The sequence below is a fragment of the Bombina bombina genome, chromosome 4 (assembly GCF_027579735.1).
Source record: "Bombina bombina isolate aBomBom1 chromosome 4, aBomBom1.pri, whole genome shotgun sequence".
In the NCBI taxonomy this organism is placed as follows: domain Eukaryota; kingdom Metazoa; phylum Chordata; class Amphibia; order Anura; family Bombinatoridae; genus Bombina; species Bombina bombina.
This window is the reverse complement of record NC_069502.1, coordinates 755,506,572-755,532,383: the sequence shown is the minus strand read 5'-3', so window position 1 is coordinate 755,532,383 and position 25,812 is coordinate 755,506,572. Positions and strand designations below refer to the sequence as shown.

The window sequence follows — 25,812 nt, the reverse complement described above, 5'->3', positions numbered from 1 at the left end:
ATATATATACACACATATATATATATATATATATATATATATATATATATACATATATAGCTCTGGGGAAAAAAATAGGAGATTAAGAGATCACTGTAAAACTATCAGTTTCTCTGGTTTTACTATTTCTATGTATGCGTTTGTGAAATATAATTTTTTGTTTTATTCTATAAACTGCTTACAAGTTTTCTTCCAAATTACAAATAAAAGTATTGTCATTTAGAGCATTTATTGGCAGAAAATGACAACTGGTCAAAATAATAAAAAGATGCAGTGTTTTCAGACATCTAATAAGTTAAAGAAAACTAGTTCATATTCATTTTTAAACAACACAATTCTAATGTTTTAACTTAGCAACAGTTCAGAAATCAATATTTGGTGGAATAACCATGATTCTCAATTACAGCTAACAATTGTCTTGGCATGCTCTTCACAAGTCTTTCACATTGCTGTTGGGTGACTTTATGCCACTTTTGGCAAATTCAAGGAGCTTGGCTTTGTTTAATGGGTTGTGACCATCCATCTTCTTCTTGATCACATATGAAAATAGAAATGGGTAGGGAACGTAAAGCTCAATAGAAGCCTCACTGAAAAATATACTATGGTACAATAAAGGGAGAACAGGAGTTTCCCAGAGAGAGAGAGCAGACAAGAGGGGGGATAGAGAGAGAGCAAGGGGTGGAACCGCTGTACTGCAAAAATTGGCCTGTGTACACGGGCTTTAGGACTAGTTAAAAATAAAAGGAAGTGCAATAATACTTGGGATTCCTTATCCATGTGGTATTTTAATCTAACAGCTTTGGTGATCAATGAGAAAGCGTGAAATTCACAGGTATAATCCTATATTATAAAAGGCCAAGTGTGTTTTTCTGAAGCCGTCATGCGCAGTAGTGACAAACACACTTGGCCTTAGATCCTTGCACGCGCACCTCCGAGCTGAGAAAACACCTTGAGCGCACAGCTGAGAATAGACCTTCGCACGCGCACCCACCCGACCTCGCACCTCCACAATTGAAATAGCAGCGCGAGGATCAGGAGACCGTAAACAGCAGCGTGAGGATCAGGAGACCGTAAACAGGAGAGAGAGAGACCGCTGTACTGCACAACATGGCCCGTGTGAACGGGCTTTAGGACTAGTCTATTATAAGTGACCTAAAAAATATATAAATGACCCTGGTAGCCTGATGACAAGTGACACCAAAAGTTAACTATGAAAGTAGGAAGATCCTCATACCAATTAATCTAGCTAAGGTGTATGCCTGTGAGAACTGGTAATACCAGGGTGGTCACAAACGGCTAAATCGCCATGCAATTAACTATTTCTCATAATAAGAAGGAGCTGGAGGGATTCAGGAATGAATATGCCTGATGCGCATTTCACCTAAACGACTTTATCTTGATCACATACCAGGGGTTTTCAATGGGGTTCAGGTATGGAGATCTGGTGGTCCTCCATCCACACCTTGAATTGACCTGGCTGTGTGGCATGAAGCTTTTTCTCCACCGAAAGTTTGCTAGCCGAGTGGGGGCAGTGTAATATTTTCTAATATTAAATAATTTTCTGCTATCCTCTGTAATTTTTACCTACATATTATTTAGCACAGAATAAACAAAACTACATATACTGTGAATGAAACAACTTATCTTGTAGTATAAAGTATAGTTCATATATAGTCAAAACTTTTGTTAGTGAGCCACCATTTCAGGGATCAGATCGGACTGACTTTATATTATTGCATTCATAATTTGTTTATATTTTTAAAATGATTTAATATATGGATGGCTCTATCTATGTTTGACTTTTTCTAGTAAGATCAGTTGCATATTCAACTCATTTGTCAACAGTTTTCAGCAGACCATAACACTCAGCAAATTACACAGCATCTCTTTATATTTGCAATGATATAGTTATAATAATATATACAAAGTCTTCAAAAAATAACAAACTAATTATTGTGAAGCTACCTGGTTTTCATCCTGGTTAAGATCAGTGACTTGGTATATCTAATTTATTTGTAATACTTTGCTGGCACTGTGAAATGCAAGAGCCATTTTATAGTACATATGAAAGAGTAACATTTAAAGGTATTAAAAAGGATTATAGCTGCTTGGCCGCATTATGCTCTGACCTACCTCCTTTCATTTTGCTGTCCCCCATTCCCTTTGATCTAGAAAGGCTCTTTGTGTGCCTGCAATCAACAAGCTGCTTATAATATTACCCAGGTGCAGAGGAGAGCTTACTTTCAAAACCTGGCTTCCCTTCCCTACATCATCTTCACAGACAATGCTAGTCAAGTCAGGGGTGTTATATAAAGCACATCACTTTGTATTGTGCATTTATAAATGAAAATACTTCTCCATTTAAAGGGATAATGAAGTCCAAATTAAATTTTCATGATTCAGATAGGGCATGTAATTTTAAACAACATTCTAATTATCTTTTATCATCACATTTGGTTTGTTCGCCTGCTATTCTGAGTTGAAAGCTAAACCTAGGTAGGCTCATATGCTTTTTTCTAAGCCTTTGAATGTCGCTTCTTATCTGAGTGCATTTGACAGTTTTTCACAGCTAGAGGGCGTTAGTTCATATGTTTCATATAAATAACATTGTGCTCATGCACGTGGAGTTTTTTTAAGAGTCAGCACTAATTGCCTGCAATGCAAGTCTGTCAAAAGATCTGAGATAAGGGGGCAGTAAGCAGAAGCTTAGATACAAGGTAATCACAGAGGTAAAAAGAATATTTCTATAACAGTGTTGGTTATGGAAAACTAGGGAATAGTAAATTTTTTAAACAATAAGATTTTTGGTGTTTACTATCCCTTTAATACAGCAACAGTCTCTCTCCTATCTAAAATGCTTAAAAAGTGGCTATATAGTGGTTCCTGCCTGCTCACTATTTTTGTACCTAAATTAATTAATCAAGTAAAATGAAAGCAATAGCTGATTGTATTCAATGTATTTGTTTTTGGTTTTTTTATGTTCTTATATATATTTATTTTTTTTACAACAGAGGGATGCTTGGAAAGATCACAAGAGGGAATGCATTTGTCTTAAAGACGTCTCACCCAATGTCCCAACTGCTTTAGTCCGATTGGTTGGAAAAATCATTTTTAATCTGGTAAGTTTTTGTTACTGGTGTAAATTTGATACTTAGACTATGTAAAAAGATATGGTCCATTCAACTTGATGATTCCAATAATTAAATCCTAAAACCTAGGACTCCATTCATTATTGATACAGGCTATATATCATAACAAGCATGGCTTTTTTTCTCTCTATGCCTGGAACCTGATTACTCAGTGTCTTATGTGTTACGTATCTTAATTTGATGTTTTATATTATCTCAACAATATGTGAATATTTGAATAAACTTTAGTTATTACAGTGTAACTGACCAAATGAACAAATCTACATCGTACTTGAGTTGTATAGGTTTTGTAGGACATGGTCTTTGGATTCATCTATCAAAATGTAAACATAGCTGTTAAAATAGCACTAAACCACTTTTATGATGTTCAACTACTTCATTGAGGCTTGTTTAAAGCACCATTAAATACAGTAGAATATCATAATAAACAAGTCCATAATAAAAAGACAATACAATAGCACTTACTCTCAATTGTAAATGAGAAGCCATCTGTGAATCAAACTCATATATGTATATGCTATGAACTTTCCTGTGAAATTTCCTTCAATTTGCTGTCAACTCAGTATCATGTGACAGCCATCAACCAATCATAGACCAAAATATGTATGCACTGTGAACTCTTGCACATGCTCAGTAGGAGCTGGTGACTCAGGGCCCCATGTATTAAACTGCGTGCGGATAAGCTTCTCAACTTGAGAAGTTGTCCGCATGACTTCGCTGCATACGGGCAGCGGATATGTTCATCCAAGTACACTTAAAGTGCCATAAAACAGGTTGAGATCTGTGCATATCCTAAAAGGGCTAATTAATTTAAAATAGTTTGCATTTTTAAAATTGTTTAAACATTTCTGGCAAGTATTTTAAAATAATTTAAAAAAAGAGTAAAATGAATTACATAACTTAGCTGCCTGGAGCAGCCAACTCCACCCCTCTTATCAGTGTTTAGACACAGGCATTGTATTTCAACTGAGTTCACAGCTTCTAGGCATGCTCCAACAGATACTCCCTATTTACTTTTGCATTTTACCAAAAGAACAATAAACATAGATACAGCCATAAAAGGAATTGTGTGGGGTGAGTTAGAGCTTTACAATTCAAAAACTAAAAAGAAAGGGTTAATGGTGAGGCACTGCAGTATAAATTTGCAGGTAAAGTAATTAAATTACATATTATTATATTATTTTGTCTCTATCCCAACTTGTTTTTTGTCCCTTTAAGGACTTAAAATGAGCGATAATACCTATTCAACACAATACAAAAATAGATCAGCAGGATAATATCAACTGGAGTAATTCACATAAAATAGACAGCAAACAAATTGACGTTAGAGTAGATGTCGGAAGCAGACTGAATTAATTCCTGAGAAAATGGCGCAGCTTAATTTTCACTTTTGAATTGGAAATACGACAGGTACTGGCTCCTTTTTGTAACACTAGTATATTTCTAGAAGACTCCCTGAGAGGAGAATGGAATCACATTGTATTTCAATAGGCCCTCCCCCCCCCCCCCCCCTTTTTTTTTTCTCGCTCTCTCCATTTCCCCTCCCCCTTCCTCCCGGACCACCGAACTCTCTATGCAAACACGGAGTTCTGAGTCGCAGGCTTGCGCACTGCACTAGTTGATAGTTTTATTCAATAGGTTAAGTTAGGTTTATTAGTGAATGTAGGGTTGCCAAGAGAGAAACTGTTCTCTCTCTAATTAAAGATATAAAATATAAGAGGTAGTAACATAAGAACTTTGAATAAAGTGGACCTATATTATGTACTAAAGGCTGTTACAATATGTACTGCTAAATATGCTGTCAATTGTATGATGTATTACAGTTCTGTTTGTATATTTTCACATGTTCTCTCTCAATAAAAAGAATTTACAAAAAAAAGAAAAAAATAGACAGCAAAAAGCTCACAAATTGATGTCAGTCCAATTTTAGGAATGTCAATGGAGCGAAATGCCACAGTAATCAGGTGCAGCTCCCATTCACTGGCCTTTATGCTTCATTACACACTGCGATGAGTGTGTAATGCCGCCTCCTCTCTCATGTGACAAGTCACGCGAGAGAAGGGTCTGTCAGTCACCACGAGCGAGCGAGTTCTGGTGTAAGAAGCAGCAATATAATGAACATTGCAGGAAGCAGCCTTGCATGTGTGAACCTGCCCTGCATGGGCTCCGGAACAGCTTACGCTGCTTCGTACATGGAGCCCTTAATGTGCATATAAAAAGACTTTGCACAATTTGATTATGGAAGTAAATTGGAAATGTCTCTAAAGTTGCACAATCTATCTGAATCATGAAAGTGTAATTTGACTTCAGTGTCCCTTTAAACTTAAACATATTGAAAATGTTTCAACAAAAAATATTAACAACATATTAAATATAGTCAAGTGAAAAATATAAGAATTACGAAATAAGAATTAGAAAATACAGTACTAATGTGCTAATTTATTATGGTAGTTTTGCCAAGGCTTTAATATATATTTCGATGTTGTGTAAGATTATGCAGTTACAAAGTGTTTAAGTTTTATATATTTGAGACTATAAAGAATAAATGAGAAAACTATCATATAAAAAGGGATGTAAGATCACTCTAAAAATTACTTTGAGAACACAGGAAAAGAAATAGTTTATATAGAATTTTTCTATAACAAGAAGGAATAGGAACGGATAAAAGATTTAAAAAAAAGAAAGAAATTTAATTGTCTTGACCCAATTCAGAAGTAAAATTCTCATTATATATAGGATTATAACAGTTTTACAAAATATAACAATGTACTTGATTGATTTTCTTTTTTGTCCAAATAATATTCTATCATACGGCTAGATTTAGAGTTTGGCGGTAGCCGTCAAAACCAGCGTTAGAGGCTCCTAACGCTGGTTTCTCCAACATTGGTGTGTCCGGTCCACGGCGTCATCCTTACTTGTGGGAATATCTCTTCCCCAACAGGAAATGGCAAAGAGTCCCAGCAAAGCTGGCCATATAGTCCCTCCTAGGCTCCGCCCACCCCAGTCATTCTCTTTGCCGTTGCACAGGCAACATCTCCACGGAGATGGTTAAGAGTTTGTGGTGTTTAGTTGTAGTTTTTTATTCTACTATCAAGAGTTTGTTATTTTAAAATAGTGCTGGTATGTACTATTTACTCTGAAACAGAAAAGGATGAAGAATTCTGTTTGTGAGAGGAAGATGATTTTAGCAGACAGTAACTAAAATCGATTGCTGTTTCCACATAGGACTGTTGAGATGAAGTAACTTCAGTTGGGGGAAACAGTTAGCAGACTTTTCTGCTTAAGGTATGACTAGCCATATTTCTAACAAGACTGTGTAATGCTGGAAGGCTGTCATTTCCCCTCATGGGGACCGGTAAGCCATTTTCTTAGTCTCAAACAGAATAAAAGGCTTAAAATGGGCTATAAAACTGGTAGACACTTTTATGGGCTAAATCGATTGCTTTATTTGGACATTTTATACATGTTTATGCTGATAATTCACACTTATAAACTTGGGGAACGTTTTTAACGTCAGGCACTATGTTAGACACCTTTTCCAGTCAGGAAGGGCCTTCCTAGTTGTAGGCTGAGCCTCATTTACGCGCCATTACTGCGCAGTTGTTTTTGAGAGCAAGACATGCAGATGCATGTGTGAGGACCTGAAAGTAGTTGGAAAAGTTCCTAAAAGGCGTCATTTGGTATCGTATTCCCCTCTGGGCTTGGTAAAGTCACAGCAAAGGCTGTAGCTGGGACTGTATAGGGGTTAAATCTATAACCGGCTCCGGTTATTTTAAGGGTTAAAGCTCTGAAAATTGGTGTGCAATACTTTTAATGCTTTAAGACACTGTGGTGAAATTTTGGTAAATTTTGAACAATTCCTTCATATTTGTTTCACATATTCAGTAATAAAGTGTGCTCTGTTTAAAATTTAAAGAGACAGTAACGGTTTTGTTTTAAAACGTTTTTTTGTGTTTTATTGACAAGTTTAAGCCTGTTTAACATGTCTGTGCCTTCAGATAAGCTATGTTCTATATGTATGAAAGCCAATGTGTCTCCCCCTTCAAAATTGTGTGATAATTGTGCCATAGCGTCCAAACAAAGTAAGGACAGTACTGCCACAGATAATGAAATTGCCCAAGATAATTCCTCAGATGAAGGGAGTAGACATGGTTCTACATCATCTCCTTCTGTGTCTACACCAGTTTTGCCCACGCAGGAGGCCCCTAGTACTTCTAGCGCGCCAATGCTTATTACCATGCAACAATTGACGGCTGTAATGGATAACTCCATAGCAAATATTTCTCCAACATAGGTGTGTCCGGTCCACGGCGTCATCCTTACTTGTGGGATATTCTCTTCCCCAACAGGAAATGGCAAAGAGCCCAGCAAAGCTGGTCACATGATCCCTCCTAGGCTCCGCCTACCCCAGTCATTCTCTTTGCCGTTGTACAGGCAACATCTCCACGGAGATGGCTTAGAGTTTTTTAGTGTTTAACTGTAGTTTTTATTATTCAATCAAGAGTTTGTTATTTTAAAATAGTGCTGGTATGTACTATTTACTCAGAAACAGAAAAGAGATGAAGATTTCTGTTTGTATGAGGAAAATGATTTTAGCACCGTAACTAAAATCCATGGCTGTTCCACACAGGACTGTTGAGAGCAATTAACTTCAGTTGGGGGAACAGTGTGCAGTCTCTTACTGCTTGAGGTATGACACATTCTAACAAGACGATGTAATGCTGGAAGCTGTCATTTTCCCTATGGGATCCGGTAAGCCATGTTTATTAAGATAGTAAATAAGGGCTTCACAAGGGCTTATTAAGACTGTAGACTTTTTCTGGGCTAAATCGATTCATTATTAACACATATTTAGCCTTGAGGAATCATTTATTCTGGGTATTTTGATATGATTATATCGGCAGGCACTGTTTTTGACACCTTATTCTTTAGGGGCTTTCCCTAATCATAGTCAGAGCCTCATTTTCGCGCCGGTATGGCGCACTTGTTTTTGAGGACAGCATGGCATGCAGCTGCATGTGTGTGGAGCTCTGATACATAGAAAGGTCTTTCTGAAGGCATCATTTGGTATCGTATTCCCCTTTGGGCTTGGTTGGGTCTCAGCAAAGCAGATTCCAGGGACTGTAAAGGGGTTAAATATAAAAACGGCTCCGGTTCCGTTATTTTAAGGGTTAAAGCTTCCAAATTTGGTGTGCAATACTTTTAAGGCTTTAAGACACTGTGGTGAAATTTTGGTGAATTTTGAACAATTCCTTCATACTTTTTCGCAATTGCAGTAATAAAGTGTGTTTAGTTTAAAATTTAAAGTGACAGTAACGGTTTTATTTTAAAAAGTTTTTTGTGCTTTGTTATCAAGTTTATGCCTGTTTAACATGTCTGAACTACCAGATAGATTGTGTTCTGACTGTGGGGAAACCAAGGTTCCTTCTCATTTAACTATATGTATTTTATGTCATAAAAAAAAAAATTTAGTAAAAATGATGCCCAAGATGATTCCTCAAGTGAGGGGAGTAAGCATGGTACTGCATCATCCCCTCCTTCGTCTACACCAGTCTTGCCCATACAGGAGGCCCCTAGTACATCTAGTGCGCCAATACTCCTTACTATGCAACATTTAACGGCTGTAATGGATAATTCTATCAAAAACATTTTAGCCAATATGCCCACTTATCAGTGAAAGCGCGACTGCTCTGTTTTAGAAAATTCTGTAGAGCATGAGAACGCTGATGATATGGTTTCTGAAGGGCCCCTACACCAGTCTGAGGGGGCCAGGGAGGTTTTGTCTGAGGGAGAAATTTCAGATTCAGGAAACATTTCTCAACAAGCTGAACCTGATGTGATTACTTTTAAATTTAAGTTGGAACATCTCCGCGCTCTGCTTAAGGAGGTGTTATCCAATTTGGATGATTGTGATTATCTGGTCATTCCAGAACCACTATGTAAAATGGAAAAGTTCTTAGAGGCCCCGGGGCCCCCCGAAGCTTTTCCTATATCCAAGCGGGTGGCGTACATTGTTAGTACAGAATGGGACAGGCCCGGTATACCTTTAGTACCTCCTCCCATATTTATAAAATTGTTTTCCTATAGTCGACACCAGAAAGGACTGATGGCAGACAGTCCCCAAGGTCGAGGGGGCGGTTTCTACTCTACACAAGCGCGCCACTATACCCATAGAAGATAGTTGTGCTTTCCAAGATCCTATGGATAAAAAATTAGAAGGTCTGCTAAAGATGTTTGTTCAGCAAGGTTCCCTTCTACAACCAATTGCATGCATTGTCCCTGTCACTGCAGCCGCGTGTTTCTAGTTTGATGAGCTAGGAAAGGCGATTATTAGTAATTCTTCTTCTTATGAGGAGATTATGGACAGAATTCGTGCTCTTAAATTGGCTAATTCTTTCACCCTAGACGCCACCTTGCAATTGGCTAGGTTAGCGGCGAAAAAATTCTGGGTTTGCTATTGTGGCGCAGAGCGCTTTGGTTAAAATCTTGGGCAGCGGATGCGTCTTCCAAGAACAAATTGCTTGACATTCCTTTCAAGGGGAAAACACTCTTTGGCCCTGACTTGAAAGAGATTATCTCTGATATCACTGGGGGCAAGGGCCACGCCCTTCCTCAGGATAGGTCTTTTCAAGACCAAAAATAAACCTAAGTTTCGTCCCTTTCGCAGAAACGGATCAGCCCCAAGGGCTACGTCCTCTAAGCAGGAAGGTAATACTTCTCAAGCCAATCCAGCCTGGAGACCTATGCAAGGCTGGAACAAAGGAAAGCAGGCCAGGAAACCTGCCACTGCTACCAAGACAGCATGAAATGCGGGCCCCCGATCCGGGACCGGATCTGGTGGGGGGCAGACTCTCTCTCTTCGCTCAGGCTGGGGCAAGAGATGTTCTGGACCCTTGGGCGCTAGAAATAGTCTCCCAAGGTTATTCTCTGGAGTTCAAGGGGCTTCCTCCAAGGGGGAGGTTCCACAGGTCTCAGTTGTCTTCAGACCACATAAGAAGACAGGCATTCTTACATTGGGTAGAAGACCTGCTAAAAATGGGAGTGATTCATCCTGTTCCATTAGGAGAACAAGGGATGGGGTTCTACTCCAATCTGTTCATAGTTCCCAAAAAAGAGGGAACGTTCAGACCAATCTTAGATCTCAAGATCTTGAACAAGTTTCTCAAGGTTCCATCGTTCAAGATGGAAACCATTCGAACACTTCTTCCTTCCATCCAGGAAGGTCAATTCATGACCAAGGTGGACTTCAAGGATGCGTATCTACATATTCCTATCCACAAGGAACATCATCGGTTCCTAAGGTTTGAATTCCTGGACAAGCATTTCCAGTTCGTGGCGTTTTCTTTCGGATTAGCCACTGCTCCTAGGATTTTCTCATAGGTACTAGGGTCCCTTCTGGCGGTGCTAAGACCAAGGGGCATTGCTGTAGTACCTTACTTGGACGACATTCTGATTCGAGCGTCGTCCCTTCCTCAAGTAAAGGCTCACACGGACATTGTCCTGGCCTTTCTCAGATCTCACGGATGGAAAGTGAACATGGAAAAGAGTTCTCTATCTCCGTCAACGAGGGTTCCCTTCTTGGGAACTATAATAGACTCCTTAGAAATGAGGATTTTTCTGACAGAAGCCAGAAAAACAAAACTTCTAGACTCTTGTCGGATACTTCATTCCGTTCCTCTTCCTTCCATAGCGCAGTGCATGGAAGTGATAGGTTTGATGGTAGTGGCAATGGACATAGTTCCTTTTGTGCGCATTCATCTAAGACCATTACAACTGTTCCTGCTCAGTCAGTGGAATGGGGACTATTCAGACTTGTCTCCGAAGATACAAGTAAATCAGAGGACCAGAGACTCATTCCGTTGGTGGCTGTCCCTGGACAACCTGTCACAAGGGATGACCTTCCGCAGACCAGAGTGGGTCATTGTCACGACCGACGCCAGTCTGATGGGCTGGGGCGCGGTCTGGGGATCCCTGAAAGCTCAGGGTCTTTGGTCTCGGGTAGAATCTCTTCTACCGATAAATATTCTGGAACTGAGAGCGATATTCAATGCTATCAAAGCTTGGCCTCAGCTAGCGAGGGCCAAGTTCATACATCAACCATCAGGGGGGAACAAGGAGTTCCCTAGCGATGGAAGAAGTGACCAAAATCATTCTATGGGCGGAGTCTCACTCCTGCCACCTGTCTGCTATCCACATCCCAGGAGTGGAAAATTGGGAAGCGGATTTTCTGAGTCGTCAGACATTGCATCCGGGGGAGTGGGAACTCCATCCGGAAATCTTTGCCCAAGTCACTCAACCGTGGGGCATTCCAGACATGGATCTGATGGCCTCTCGTCAGAACTTCAGAGTTCCTTACTACGGGTACTGATCCAGGGATCCCAAGGCGGCTCTAGTGGATGCACTAGTAGCACCTTGGACCTTCAAACTAGCTTATGTGTTCCCGCCGTTTCCTCTCATCCCCAGGCTGGTAGCCAGGATCAATCAGGAGAGGGCGTCGGTGATTTTGATAGCTCCTGCGTGGCCACGCAGGACTTGGTATGCAGATCTGGTGAATATGTCATCGGCTCCACCATGGAAACTACCTTTGAGACGAGACCTTCTTGTTCTAGGTCCGTTCGACCCACTCCAGCTGACTGCTTGGAGATTGAACGCTTGATCTTATCAAAGCGAGGGTTCTCAGATTCTGTTATTAATACTCTTGTTCAGGCCTGAAAGCCTGTAACCAGAAAATTACCACATAATTTGGTATATCTGTTGGTGTGAATCTGCAGGATTCCCTTGGGACAAGGTTAAGATTCCTAAGAGTCTATCCTTCCTTCGAGAAGGATTGGAAAAAGGATTATCTGCAAGTTCCTTGATGGGACAGATTTCTGCCTTGTCTGTGTTACTTCACAAAAAGCTGGCAGCTGTGCCAGATGTTCTAGCCTTTGTTCAGGCTCTGGTTAGAATCAAGCCTGTTTACAAAATTTTGACTCCTCCTTGGAGTCTCAACCTAGTTCTTTCAGTTCTTCAGGGGGTTCCGTTTGAACCCTTACATTCCGTTGATAAAACCTGGTTTTCTTCCAAAAGTTGTTTCTAACAAAGACATTAACCAGGAGATAGTTGTGCCTTCTTTGTGTCCTAATCCAGTTTCAAAGAAGGAACGTTTGTTGCACAACTTGGATGTAGTTCGTGCTCTCAAATTTTACTTAGCAGCTACTAAGGTTTTCAGACAAACTTTGTCTTTGTTTGTTGTTTATTCTGGTAAACGGAGAGGTCAAAAAGCAACTTCTACCTCTCTCTCCTTCTGGATTAAAAGCATTATCCGATTGGCTTATGAGACTGCCGGACGGCAGCCTCCTGAAAGAATCACAGCTCACTCCACTAGGGCTGTGGCTTCCACATGGGCCTTCAAGAACGAGGCTTCTGTTGATCAGATATGTAAGGCAGCGACTTGGTCTTCACTGCACACTTTTTCTAAATTTTACAAATTTGATACTTTTGCTTCTTCTGAGGCTATTTTTGGGAGAAAGGTTTTGCAAGCCGTGGTGCCTTCCATTTAGGTGACCTGATTTGCTCCCTCCCTTCATCCGTGTCCTAAAGCTTTGGTATTGGTTCCCACAAGTAAGGATGACGCCGTGGACCGGACACACCTATGTTGGAGAAAACAGAATTTATGTTTACCTGATAAATTACTTTCTCCAACGGTGTGTCCGGTCCACGGCCCGCCCTGGTTTTTTTAATCAGGTCTGATAATTTATTTTCTTTAACTACAGTCACCACGGTAACATATGGTTTCTCCTATGCAAATATTCCTCCTTAACGTCGGTCGAATGACTGGGGTAGGCGGAGCCTAGGAGGGATCATGTGACCAGCTTTGCTGGGCTCTTTGCCATTTCCTGTTGGGGAAGAGAATATCCCACAAGTAAGGATGACGCCGTGGACCGGACACACCGTTGGAGAAAGTAATTTATCAGGTAAACATAAATTCTGTTTTTATCCAAAATGCCTGCATATCAGAGAAAGCGCGATTGCTCTGTTTTAAACACTGAAGAGCAGGAGGGCGCTGATGATAATTGTTCTGTCATACCCTCACACCAATCTGAAGGGGCCATGAGGGAGGTTTTGTCAGATGGGGAAATTTCAGATTCAGGAAAAATTTCCCAACAGGCTGAACCTGATGTTGTGACATTTAAATTTAAGTTAGAACATCTCCGCGCACTGCTTAGGGAGGTGTTATCTACTCTGGATGATTGTGACAACTTGGTCATTCCAGAAAAATTATGCAAGATGGACAAGTTCCTAGAGGTTCCGGTGCACCCCGACGCTTTTCCTATACCCAAGCGGGTGGCGGACATAGTGAATAAGGAGTGGGAGAAGCCCGGCATACCTTTTGTTCCCCCTCCTATATTTAAGAAATTATTTCTTATGGTCGACCCCAGAAAGGACTTATGGCAGACAGTCCCTAAGGTCGAGGGGGCAGTTTCTACTCTAAACAAACGCACTACTATTCCTATCGAGGATAGTTGTGCTTTCACAGATCCTATGGATAAAAAATTGGAGGGTTTGCTTAAAACGATTTTTGTACAGCAAGGTTACCTTCTACAACCCATTTCGTGCATTGTTCCTGTCATTACGGCAGCGTGGTTCTGGTTCGAGGAACTAGAAAAGTCGCTCAGTAGAGAGACTCCATATGAGGAGGTTATGGACAGAGTTCACGCACTTAAGTTGGCTAACTCTTTTATTTTAGATGCTGCTTTGCAATTAGCTAGATTAGCGGCGAAAAATTCAGGGTTTGCAATTGTGGCGCGCAGAGCGCTTTGGCTAAAGTCTTGGTCAGCGGATGTATCATCCGAGACATAATTGCTTAACATTCCCTTCAAGGGTAAAACTCTCTTTGGACCAGAATTGAAAGAGATTATCTCAGACATCACTGGGGGAAAGGGTCACGCCCTCCCACAAGATAGGCCTTTCAAGGCCAAGAATAAGTCTAATTTTCGTTCCTTTCGTAATTTCAGGAACGGACCGGGCTCTAATTCTGCATCCTCTAAGCAAGAGGGTAATACCTCACAGTCCAAACCAGCCTGGAAACCGATGCAAGGCTGGAACAAGGGTAAGCAGGCCAAAACAGCATGAAGGAGTAGCCCCCGATCCGGGACCGGATCTAGTGGGGGGCAGACTCTCTCTCTTTGCTCAGGCTTGGGCAAGAGATGTTCAGGATCCATGGACACTCAAAATAGTTTCTCAGGGTTATCTTCTGGAATTCAAGGAACTAACCCCAAGGGGAAGGTTCCACATGTCTCACTTATCCTCAAACAAAATAAAGAGACAGGCGTTCTTACATTGTGTAGAAGACCTGTTAAAGATGGGAGTGATACACCCCGTTCCAATGATGGAACAAGGAATGGGATTTTACTCAAATCTATTCGTAGTTCCCAAAAAAGAGGGAACCTTCAGACCAATTCTGGATTTAAAGATCCTAAACAAATTTCTCAGGGTACCATCGTTCAAAATGGAAACCATTCGAACGATTCTACCCACTATCCAGGAAGGTCAATTTATGACTACCGTGGATCTAAAGGATGCGTACCTACATATTCCTATCCACAAAGAACATCATCAGTTCCTAAGGTTTGCCTTTCTGGACAAACATTACCAGTTTGTGGCCCTCCCATTCGGATTAGCCACTGCTCCAAGGATTTTCACAAAGGTACTCGGGTCCCTTCTAGCGGTTCTAAGACCGAGGGGCATTGCAGTAGTACCATACTTGGATGACATTCTAATACAAGCGTCGTCCCTTTCAAAATCAAAGGCTCATACAGACATCGTTCTGGCCTTTCTCAGATCTCACGGATGGAAGGTGAACATAGAAAAAAGTTCTCTGTCTCCGTCAACCAGAGTTCCCTTCTTGGGAACAATAATAGATTCCTTAGAAATGAAGATCTTTCTGACAGATGTCAGAAAGTCAAAACTTCTAAGCGCTTGTCAAGTTCTTCATTCTTTTCCACGTCCTTCCATAGCTCAGTGCATGGAAGTAGTAGGGTTGATGGTTGCGGCAATGGACATAGTTCCTTTTGCGCGAATTCATCTAAGACCATTACAACTGTGCATGCTGAAACAGTGGAATGGGGATTATACAGACTTGTCTCCAGTGATTCAAGTAGATCAGAAGACCAGAGACTCACTTCGTTGGTGGCTAACCCAGGATCACCTATCCCAGGGAATGAGCTTCCGCAGTCCAGAGTGGGTCATCGTCACGACCGACGCCAGCCTAGTGGGCTGGGGCGCGGTCTGGGAATCCCTGAAAGCTCAGGGACTGTGGTCTCGGGAAGAGTCTCTTCTCCCGATAAACATTCTGGAACTAAGAGCGATATTCAATGCTCTCAAGGCTTGGCCTCAGCTAGCAAAGGCCAGATTCATAAGATTCCAATCAGACAACATGACGACTGTTGCGTATCTCAATCATCAGGGGGGTACAAGGAGTTCCCTGGCGATGAAAGAAGTGACCAAAATAATACAATGGGCGGAGAATCACTCCTGCCACCTATCTGCGATCCACATTCCAGGTGTGGAAAACTGGGAAGCGGATTATTTGAGTCGTCAGACATTCCATCCGGTGGAGTGGGAACTCCACCCGGAGATCTTTGCCCAGTTGACGCAACTATGGGGCATTCCAGACATGGATCTGATGGCGTCTCGTCAGAACTTCAAAGTTCCTTGCTACGGGTCCAGATCCAGGGATCCCAAGGCGACTCTAGTGGATGCACTAGTAGCGCCTTGGACCTTCAACCTAGCTTATGTGTTTCCACCGTTTACTCTCATTCCCAGGCTGATAGCCAGGATCAAACAGGAGAGGGCCTCGGTGATCTTGATAGCCCCTGCGTGGCCACGCAGGACTTGGTATGCAGACCTGGTGAATATGTCATCGGTTCCACCATGGAAGCTACCTTTGAGACAGGACCTTCTTGTTCAGGGTCCATTCGAACATCCAAATCTGGTCTCCCTCCACCTGACGGCTTGGAGATTGAACGCTTGATTCTATCAAAGCGTGGGTTTTCAGATTCTGTGATTGATACTCTGGTTCAGGCCAGAAAACCGGTAACTAGAAAGATTTACCATAAGATATGGAAATTATATATCTGCTGGTGTGAATCCAAGGGATTACCTTGGAATAAGATTAAGATTCTTAAGATTCTTTCCTTTCTGCAAGAAGGTTTGGATAAAGGATTATCTGCGAGTTCTCTAAAGGGACAGATTTCTGCTTTATCTGTCTTACTACACAAACGACTGGCAGCTATGCCAGATGTTCAAGCATTTGTTCAGGCTCTGGTTAGGATCAAGCCTGTTTACAGACCTTTGACTCCTCCCTGGAGTTTAAATTTAGTTCTTTCAGTTCTTCAAGGGGTTCCGTTTGAACCTCTACATTCCATAGATAATAAGTTGTTATCTTGGAAAGTTTTGTTTTTGGTTGCTATTTCTTCTGCTAGAAGAGTTTCAGAGTTATCTGCTCTGCAGTGTGCTCCGCCATATCTGGTGTTCCATGCAGTTAATGTGGTTTTGCGTACTAAGCCTGGTTTTCTTCCAAAGGTTGTTTCTAACAAAAATATTAACCAGGAAATAGTTGTACCTTCTTTGTGTCCGAATCCAGTTTCAAAGAAACATAATTTATGCTTACCTGATAAATTTATTTCTCTTGTAGTGTATCCAGTCCACGGATCATCCATTACTTATGGGATATTAACTCCTCCCCAACAGGAAGTGCAAGAGGATTCACCCAGCAGAGCTGCTATATAGCTCCTCCCCTAACTGCCATTACCAGTCATTCGACCGAAAACATGCAGAGAAAGGAAAACCATAGGGTGCAGTGGTGACTGTAGTTTAATGGAAAAATTACCTGCCTTAAAGTGACAGGGCGGGCCGTGGACTGGATACACTACAAGAGAAATAAATTTATCAGGTAAGCATAAATTATGTTTTCTCTTGTTAAGTGTATCCAGTCCACGGATCATCCATTACTTATGGGATACCAATACCAAAGCTAAAGTACACGGATGACGGGAGGGACAGACAGGCTCTTTATACGGAAGGAACCACTGCCTGAAGAACCTTTCTCCCAAAAACAGCCTCCGAAGAAGCAAAAGTGTCAAATTTGTAAAATTTGGAAAAAGTATGAAGAGAAGACCAAGTTGCAGCCTTGCAAATCTGTTCAACAGAAGCCTCATTCTTAAAGGCCCAAGTGGAAGCCACAGCTCTAGTAGAATGTGCTGTAATTCTTTCAGGAGGCTGCTGTCCAGCAGTTTCATAGGCTAACCGTATTATGCTACGAAGCCAAAAGGAGAGAGAGGTAGCCGAAGCTTTTTGACCTCTCCTCTGACCAGAATAAACGACAAACAGGGAAGACGTTTGTCGAAAATCCTTAGTTGCCTGTAGATAAAATTTCAGGGCAAGGACTACATCTAGATTGTGTAGCAGACGTTCCTTTTTCGAAGAAGGATTAGGACACAAAGATGGAACCACAATCTCTTGATTGATATTCCTGTTAGTGACCACCTTAGGTAGGAACCCAGGTTTAGTACGCAGAACTACCTTGTCTGAATGAAAAATCAGATAAGGAGAATCACAATGTAAGGCAGATAACTCAGAGACTCTTCGAGCCGAGGAAATCGCCATTAAAAACAGAACTTTCCAAGATAACAACTTGATATCAATGGAATGAAGGGGTTCAAACGGAACCCCCTGTAAAACATTAAGAACTAAGTTCAAACTCCATGGTGGAGCAACAGTTTTAAACACAGGCTTGATCCTAGCTAAAGCCTGACAAAAAGCTTGAACGTCCGGAACTTCTGACAGACGTTTGTGTAAAAGAATGGACAGAGCTGAAATCTGTCCCTTTAAGGAACTAGCGGATAAACCCTTTTCTAAACCTTCTTGTAGAAAAGACAATATCCTCGGAATCCTAACCTTACTCCATGAGTAACTCTTGGATTCGCACCAATATAAGTATTTGCGCCATATCTTATGGTAAATCTTTCTGGTAACAGGCTTCCTAGCCTGTATTAAGGTATCAATAACTGACTCAGAAAAACCACGTTTTGATAAAATCAAGCGTTCAATTTCCAAGCAGTCAGCTTCAGAGAAATTAGATTTTGATGTTTGAAGGGACCCTGGATCAGAAGGTCCTGTTTCAGAGGTAGCGACCAAGGTGGACAGGATGACATGTCCACTAGATCTGCATACCAAGTCCTGCGTGGCCATGCAGGCGCTATTAGAATCACTGATGCTCTCTCCTGTTTGATTCTGGCAATCAATCGAGGAAGCATCGGGAAGGGTGGAAACACATAAGCCATCCCGAAGGTCCAAGGTGCTGTCAAAGCATCTATCAGAACCGCTCCCGGATCCCTGGATCTGGACCCGTAACGAGGAAGCTTGGCGTTCTGTCGAGACGCCATGAGATCTATCTCTGGTTTGCCCCAACGTCGAAGTATTTGGGCAAAGACCTCCGGATGAAGTTCCCACTCCCCCGGATGAAAAGTCTGACGACTTAAGAAATCCGTCTCCCAGTTCTCCACTCCCGGGATGTGGATTGCTGACAGGTGGCAAGAGTGAGACTCTGCCCAGCGAATTATCTTTGATACTTCCATCATTGCTAGGGAGCTTCTTGTCCCTCCCTGATGGTTGATGTAAGCTACAGTCGTGATGTTGTCCGACTGAAACCTGATGAACCCCCGAGTTGTTAACTGAGGCCAAGCCAGAAGGGCATTGAGAACTGCTCTCAATTCCAGAATGTTTATTGGTAGGAGACTCTCCTCCTGATTCCATTGTCCCTGAGCCTTCAGAGAATTCCAGACAGCGCCCCAACCTAGTAGGCTGGCGTCTGTTGTTACAATTGTTCAGTCCGGCCTGCTGAATGGCATCCCCCTGGACAGATGTGGCCGAGAAGCCACCATAGAAGAGAATTTCTGGTCTCTTGATCCAGATTCAGAGTAGGGGACAAGTCTGAGTAATCCCCATTCCACTGACTTAGCATGCACAATTGCAGCGGTCTGAGATGTAGGCGTGCAAAGGGTACTATGTCCATTGCTGCTACCATTAAGCCGATCACCTCCATGCATTGAGCTACTGACGGGTGTTGAATGGAATGAAGGACACGGCATGCATTTTGAAGCTTTGTTAACCTGTCTTCTGTCAGGTAAATCTTCATTTCTACAGAATCTATAAGAGTCCCCAAGAAGGGAACTCTTGTGAGTGGAAAGAGAGAACTCTTCTTTTCGTTCACCTTCCATCCATGCGACCTTAGAAATGCCAGTACTAACTCTGTATGAGACTTGGCAGTTTGAAAGCTTGAAGCTTGTATCAGAATGTCGTCTAGGTACGGAGCTACCGCAATTCCTCGCGGTCTTAGTACCGCCAGAAGAGCACCCAGAACCATTGTGAAGATTCTCGGAGCCGTAGCCAATCCGAATGGAAGAGCTACAAACTGGTAATGCCTGTCTAGAAAGGCAAACCTTAGATACCGGTAAAGATCTTTGTGAATCGGTATGTGAAGGTAAGCATCCTTTAAATCCACTGTGGTCATGCACTGACCCTTTTGGATCATGGGTAAAATCGTCCGAATAGTTTCCATTTTGAACGATGGAACTCTTAGGAATTTGTTTAGGATCTTTAAATCCAAGATTGGCCTGAAAGTTCCCTCTTTTTTGGGAACCACAAACAGATTTGAGTAAAACCCTTGTCCTTGTTCCGACCGCGGAACCGGATGGATCACTCCCATTAATAAAAGATCTTGTACGCAGCGTAGAAACGCCTCTTTCTTTATTTGGTTTGTTGACAACCTTGACAGATGAAATCTCCCTCTTGGGGGAGAGAATTTGAAGTCTAGAAGGTATCCCTGAGATATGATCTCTAACGCCCAGGGATCCTGGACATCTCTTGCCCAAGCCTGGGCGAAGAGAGAAAGTCTGCCCCCCACTAGATCCGTTCCCGGATCGGGGGCCCTCGATTCATGCTGTCTTAGGGGCAGCAGCAGGTTTCCTGGCCTGCTTGCCCTTGTTCCAGGACTGGTTAGGTCTCCAGCCTTGTCTGTAGCGAGCAACAGCTCCTTCCTGTTTTGGTGCAGAGGAAGTTGATGCTGCTCCTGCTTTGAAATTACGAAAGGAACGAAAATTAGACTGTCTAGCCTTAGGTTTGGCTCTGTCTTGAGGCAGGGCATGGCCTTTACCTCCTGTAATGTCAGCGATAATTTCTTTCAACCCGGGCCCGAATAAGGTCTGCCCTTTGAAAGGTATATTAAGCAATTTAGATTTAGAAGTAACGTCAGCTGACCAGGATTTTAGCCACAGTGCTCTGCGTGCCTGAATGGCGAATCCGGAATTCTTAGCCGTAAGTTTAGTTAAATGTACTACGGCATCTGAAATAAATGAGTTAGCTAACTTAAGGGCTTTAAGCTTGTGTGTAATCTCATCTAATGGAGCTGATTCAAGTGTCTCTTCCAGAGACTCAAACCAAAATGCTGCTGCAGCCGTGACAGGCGCAATGCATGCAAGAGGTTGCAATATAAAACCTTGTTGAACAAACATTTTCTTAAGGTAACCCTCTAACTTTTTATCCATTGGATCTGAAAAGGCACAGCTATCCTCCACCGGGATAGTGGTACGCTTAGCTAAAGTAGAAACTGCTCCCCCCACCTTAGGGACCGTTTGCCATAAGTCCCGTGTGGTGGCGTCTATTGGAAACATCTTTCTAAATATCGGAGGGGGTGAGAACGGCACACCGGGTCTATCCCACTCCTTAGTAACAATTTCAGTAAGTCTCTTAGGTATAGGAAAAACGTCAGTACTCGCCGGTACCGCAAAATATTTATCCAACCTACACATTTTCTCTGGTATTGCAACTGTGTTACAATCATTCAGAGCCGCTAACACCTCCCCTAGTAATACACGGAGGTTTTCCAGCTTAAATTTAAAATTTGAAATATCTGAATCCAGTTTGTTTGGATCAGAACCGTCACCCGCAGAATGAAGCTCTCCGTCCTCATGTTCTGCAAATTGTGATTCAGTGTCTGACATGGCCCTAATATTATCAGCGCACTCTGTTCTCACCCCAGAGTGATCACGCTTACCTCTTAGTTCTGGTAATTTAGCCAAAACTTCAGTCATAACAGTAGCCATATCCTGTAATGTGATTTGTAATGGCCGCCCAGATGTACTCGGCGCTACAATATCACGCACCTCCCGAGCGGGAGATGCAGGTACTGACACGTGAGGCGAGTTAGTCGGCATAACTCTCCCCTCGTTGTTTGGTGAAATATGTTCAATTTGTACAGATTGACTTTTATTTAAAGTAGCATCAATACAGTTAGTACATAAATTTCTATTGGGCTCCACTTTGGCTTTAGCACATATAGCACAGATATCTTCCTCTGAATCAGACATGTTTAACACACTAGCAAATAAACTAGCAACTTGGAAATACTTTTCAAGTAATTTACTATAATATGAAAACGTACTGTGCCTATAAGAAGCACAGAAAAAGTTATGACAGTTGAAAATTAATAAACTGAAAAGTTATAGCATCAAATCTTTGTAAAAAACACAATTTTAGCAAAGGATTGCTCCCATTAGCAAAGGATAACTAACCCTGATAGCAGAAAAAAATAAATAAATAAATAAATACAGAAATAAACGTTTTTTTATCACAGTCAACTACAATCTCACAGCTCTGCTGTGAGTGATTACCTCCCTCAAAACAAGTTTTGAAGACCCCTGAGTTCTGTAGAGATGAACCGGATCATGCAGGGAAGACAATAAACTTCTGACTGAATCTCCCCCTCACACATAACAGTGAGAGAGATCAGTAAACTGTCATAAATTAAATAAAACGACTGCCAAGTGGAGAAAAAAAATAGTGCCCAAAACATTTTTTCACCCAGTACCTCAGAAAATGAAACGATTTTACATGCCAGCAAAAAACGTTTAACATTAATAAATTGAGTGTTATTAAAAAGCCTGTTGCTAGTCCCTGCAAATTAGGCTAAAGTTTTATGCATACAGTATAATTCCAGTGAAGTGCCATTCCCCAGAATACTGAAGTGTAAAATATACATACATGACAGCCTGATACCAGTTGCTGCTACTGCATTTAAGGCTGAGTTTACATTATATCGGTATGGCAGAATTTTCTCATCAATTCCATTGTCAGAAAATAATAAGCTGCTACATACCTCTTTGCAGATTAATCTGCCCGCTGTCCCCTGATCTGAAGTTTACCTCTCCTCAGATGGCCGAGAAACAGCAATATGATCTTAACTACTCCGGCTAAAATCATAGAAAAACTCAGGTAGATTCTTCTTCAAATTCTACCAGAGAAGGAATAACACACTCCGGTGCTATTATAAAATAACAAACTTTTGATTGAAGGTATGAAACTAAGTATAATCACCACAGTCCTCTCACACATCCTATCTATTCGTTGGGTGCAAGAGAATGACTGGTAATGGCAGTTAGGGGAGGAGCTATATAGCAGCTCTGCTGGGTGAATTCTCTTGCACTTCCTGTTGGGGAGGAGTTAATATCCCATAAGTAATGGATGATCCGTGGACTGGATACACTTAACAAGAGAAAGGAACGTTTGTTACACAATTTGGACGTAGTCCGTGCTCTAAAATTCTATTTAGAAGCTACAAAAGATTTCAGACAAACATCTTCTCTGTTTGTCGTCTACTCTGGTAAAAGGAGAGGTCAAAAAGCGACTTCTACCACTCTTTCTTTTTGGCTTAAAAGCATCATCTGATTGGCTTACGAGACTGCCGGACGGCAGCCTCCTGAAAGAATCACAGCTCACTCCACTAGGGCTGTGGCTTCCACATGGGCCTTCAAGAACGAGGCTTCTGTTGATCAGATATGTAAGGCAGCGACTTGGTCTTTCCACTTTTGCCAAATTTTACAAATTTGATACTTTTGGTTCTTCGGAGGCTATTTTTGGGAGAAAGGTTTTGCAAGCCGTGGTGCCTTCCGTTTAGGTGACCTGATTTGCTCCCTCCCTTCATCCGTGTCCTAAAGCTTTGGTATTGGTTCCCACAAGTAAGGATGACGCCGTGGACCGGACACACCAATCTTGGAGAAAACAGAATTTATGCTTACCTGATAAATTACTTTCTCCAACGGTGTGTCCGGTCCACGGCCCGCCCTGGTTTTTTAATCAGGTCTGATGAATTATTTTCTCTAAACTACAGTCACCACGGTACCATATGGTTTCTCCTATTTTTTTCCTCCTGTCCGTCGGTCGAATGACTGGGGTGGGCAGAGCCTAGGAGGGACTATATGGCCAGCTTTGCTGGGACTCTTTGCCATTTCCTGTTGGGGAAGAGATATTCCCACAAGTAAGGATGACGCCGTGGACTGGACACACCGTTGGAGAAAGTAATTTATCAGGTAAGCATAAATTCTGTTTTTTACCGCCCGCTGGTATTTGGAGTCAGTCATTAAAGGGTCTAACGCTCACTTTGCAGCCGCAACTTTTCCATACCGCAGATCCCCCTACGCCATTTGCGTATCCTATCTTTTCAATGGGATCTTTCTAACGCCGGTATTTAGAGTCGTAGCTGAAGTGAGCGTTAGAAATCTAACGACAAGACTCCAGCCGCAGGAAAAAAACAGGAGTTAAGAGCTTTCTGGGCTAACGCCGGTTCATAAAGCTCTTAACTACTGTGCTCTAAAGTACACTAACACCCATAAACTACCTATGTACCCCTAAACCGAGGTCCCCCCACATCGCCGCCACTCGATAACATTTTTTTAACCCCTAATCTGCCGACCGCACACCGCCGCCAGCTACGTTATACTTATGTACCCCTAATCTGCTGCCCCTAACACCGCCGACCCCTATATTATATTTATTAACCCCTAATCTGCCCCCCTCAACGTCGCCGACACCTACCTACACTTATTAACCCCTAATCTGCCGACCGGACCGCGCCGCTACTATAATAAATGTATTAACCCCTAAAGCTAAGTCTAACCCTAACACCCCCCTAAGTTAAATATAATTTAAATCTAACGAAATAAATTAACTCTTATTAAATAAATTAATCCTATTTAAAACTAAATAATTACCTGTAAAATAAACCCTAATATACAACTACAATAGAAAATAATAATTATATTGTAGCTATTTTAGGATTAATATTTATTTTACAGGCAACTTTGTAATTATATTGACCAGGTACAATAGCTATTAAATAGTTAATAACTATTTAATAGCTACCTAGTTAAAATAATTACAAAATTACCTGTAAAATAAATCCTAACCTAAGTTACAATTAAACTTAACACTACACTAGCAATACATTAATTAAATAAAATACCTACAATTATCTACAATTAAACCTAACGCTACACTATCAATAAATTAATTAAATAAAATACCTACAATTAAATACAATTAAATAAACTAACTAAAGTACAAAAAATAAAAAAGAACTAAGTTACAAAAAATACAAAAATATTTACAAACATTAGAAAAATATTACAACAATTTTAAACTAATTACACCTACTCTTAAGCCCCATAATAAAATAACAAAGCCCCCCAAAATAAAAAAATGCCCTACCCTATTCTAAAATTAAAATAGAAAAGCTCTTTTACCTTACCAGCCCTTAAAAGGGCCATTTGCGGGGCATGCCCCAAAGAATTCAGCTCTTTTGCCTGGAAAAAAAACATACAATACCCCCCCCCCCCCCCAACATTACAACCCACCACACACATACCCCTAATCTAACCCAAACCCCCCTTAAATAAACCTAACACTAAGCCCCTGAAGATCTTCCTACCTTATCTTCACCACACCGGGTATCAGCGATCCGTCCAGGCTCCAATGTCTTGATCCAAGCCCAAGCGGGGGGCTGAAGACATCCATCCTCCGGCTGAAGTCTTGATCCAAGCGGGCAGAAGAGGACATCCGGACTGGCAAACATCTTCATCCAAGCCGCATCTTCTATGTTCTTCCATCCGATGACGACCGGCTGATCTTCAAGACCTCCAGCGCGGATCCATCCTCTTCTTCCGACGACTAGACGAATGACGGTTCCTTTAAGGGACGTCATCCAAGATGGCGTCCCTCGAATTCCGATTGGCTGGTAGGATTCTATCAGCCAATTGGAATTAAGGTAGGAAAATTCTGATTGGCTGATGGAATCAGCCAATCAGATTCAAGTTTAATCCGATTGGCTGTTCCGATCAGCCAATAGAATGCGAGCTCAATCTGATTGGCTGATTGGATCAGCCAATCGGATTGAACTTGAATCTGATTGGCTGATTCCATCAGCCTATCAGAATTTTCCTACCTTAATTCCGATTGGCTGATAGAATCCTATCAGCCAATCGGAATTCGAGGGATGCCATCTTGGATGACGTCCCTTAAAGGAACCGTCATTCATCGGGAAGTTGTCGGTGAAGATGGATGTTCCGCGTCGGCGGGATGAACTACATGGATCCGGAAGAAAGAATATTGAAGATGCCACTTGATAGAAGACTTCAGTCGGATCATGGACCTCTTCAGCTCCCGCTTGGATGAAGACTTCAGCCGGATCATGGACATCTTCAGTCCCCCGCTTGGGCTTGGATCAAGACATCGGAGGCTCTTCTGGATCGATCCGTGAACCCGGCGTGGTGAAGACAAGGTAGGGAGA

General features: G+C 41.8%; 1 protein-coding gene across 1 annotated transcript in view; it reads left to right on the top strand.

Moving 5' to 3' along the window:
* Positions 1 to 25,812, top strand: part of LOC128657819 (histone-lysine N-methyltransferase SMYD3) — a 336,343-nt gene that overhangs the window by 274,757 nt on the left and 35,774 nt on the right. The window contains exon 3 of the mRNA XM_053712236.1: positions 3,012 to 3,119. Coding sequence (XP_053568211.1) covers positions 3,012 to 3,119 — 108 coding nt within the window. The remainder of the gene's footprint in view (positions 1 to 3,011; positions 3,120 to 25,812) is intronic.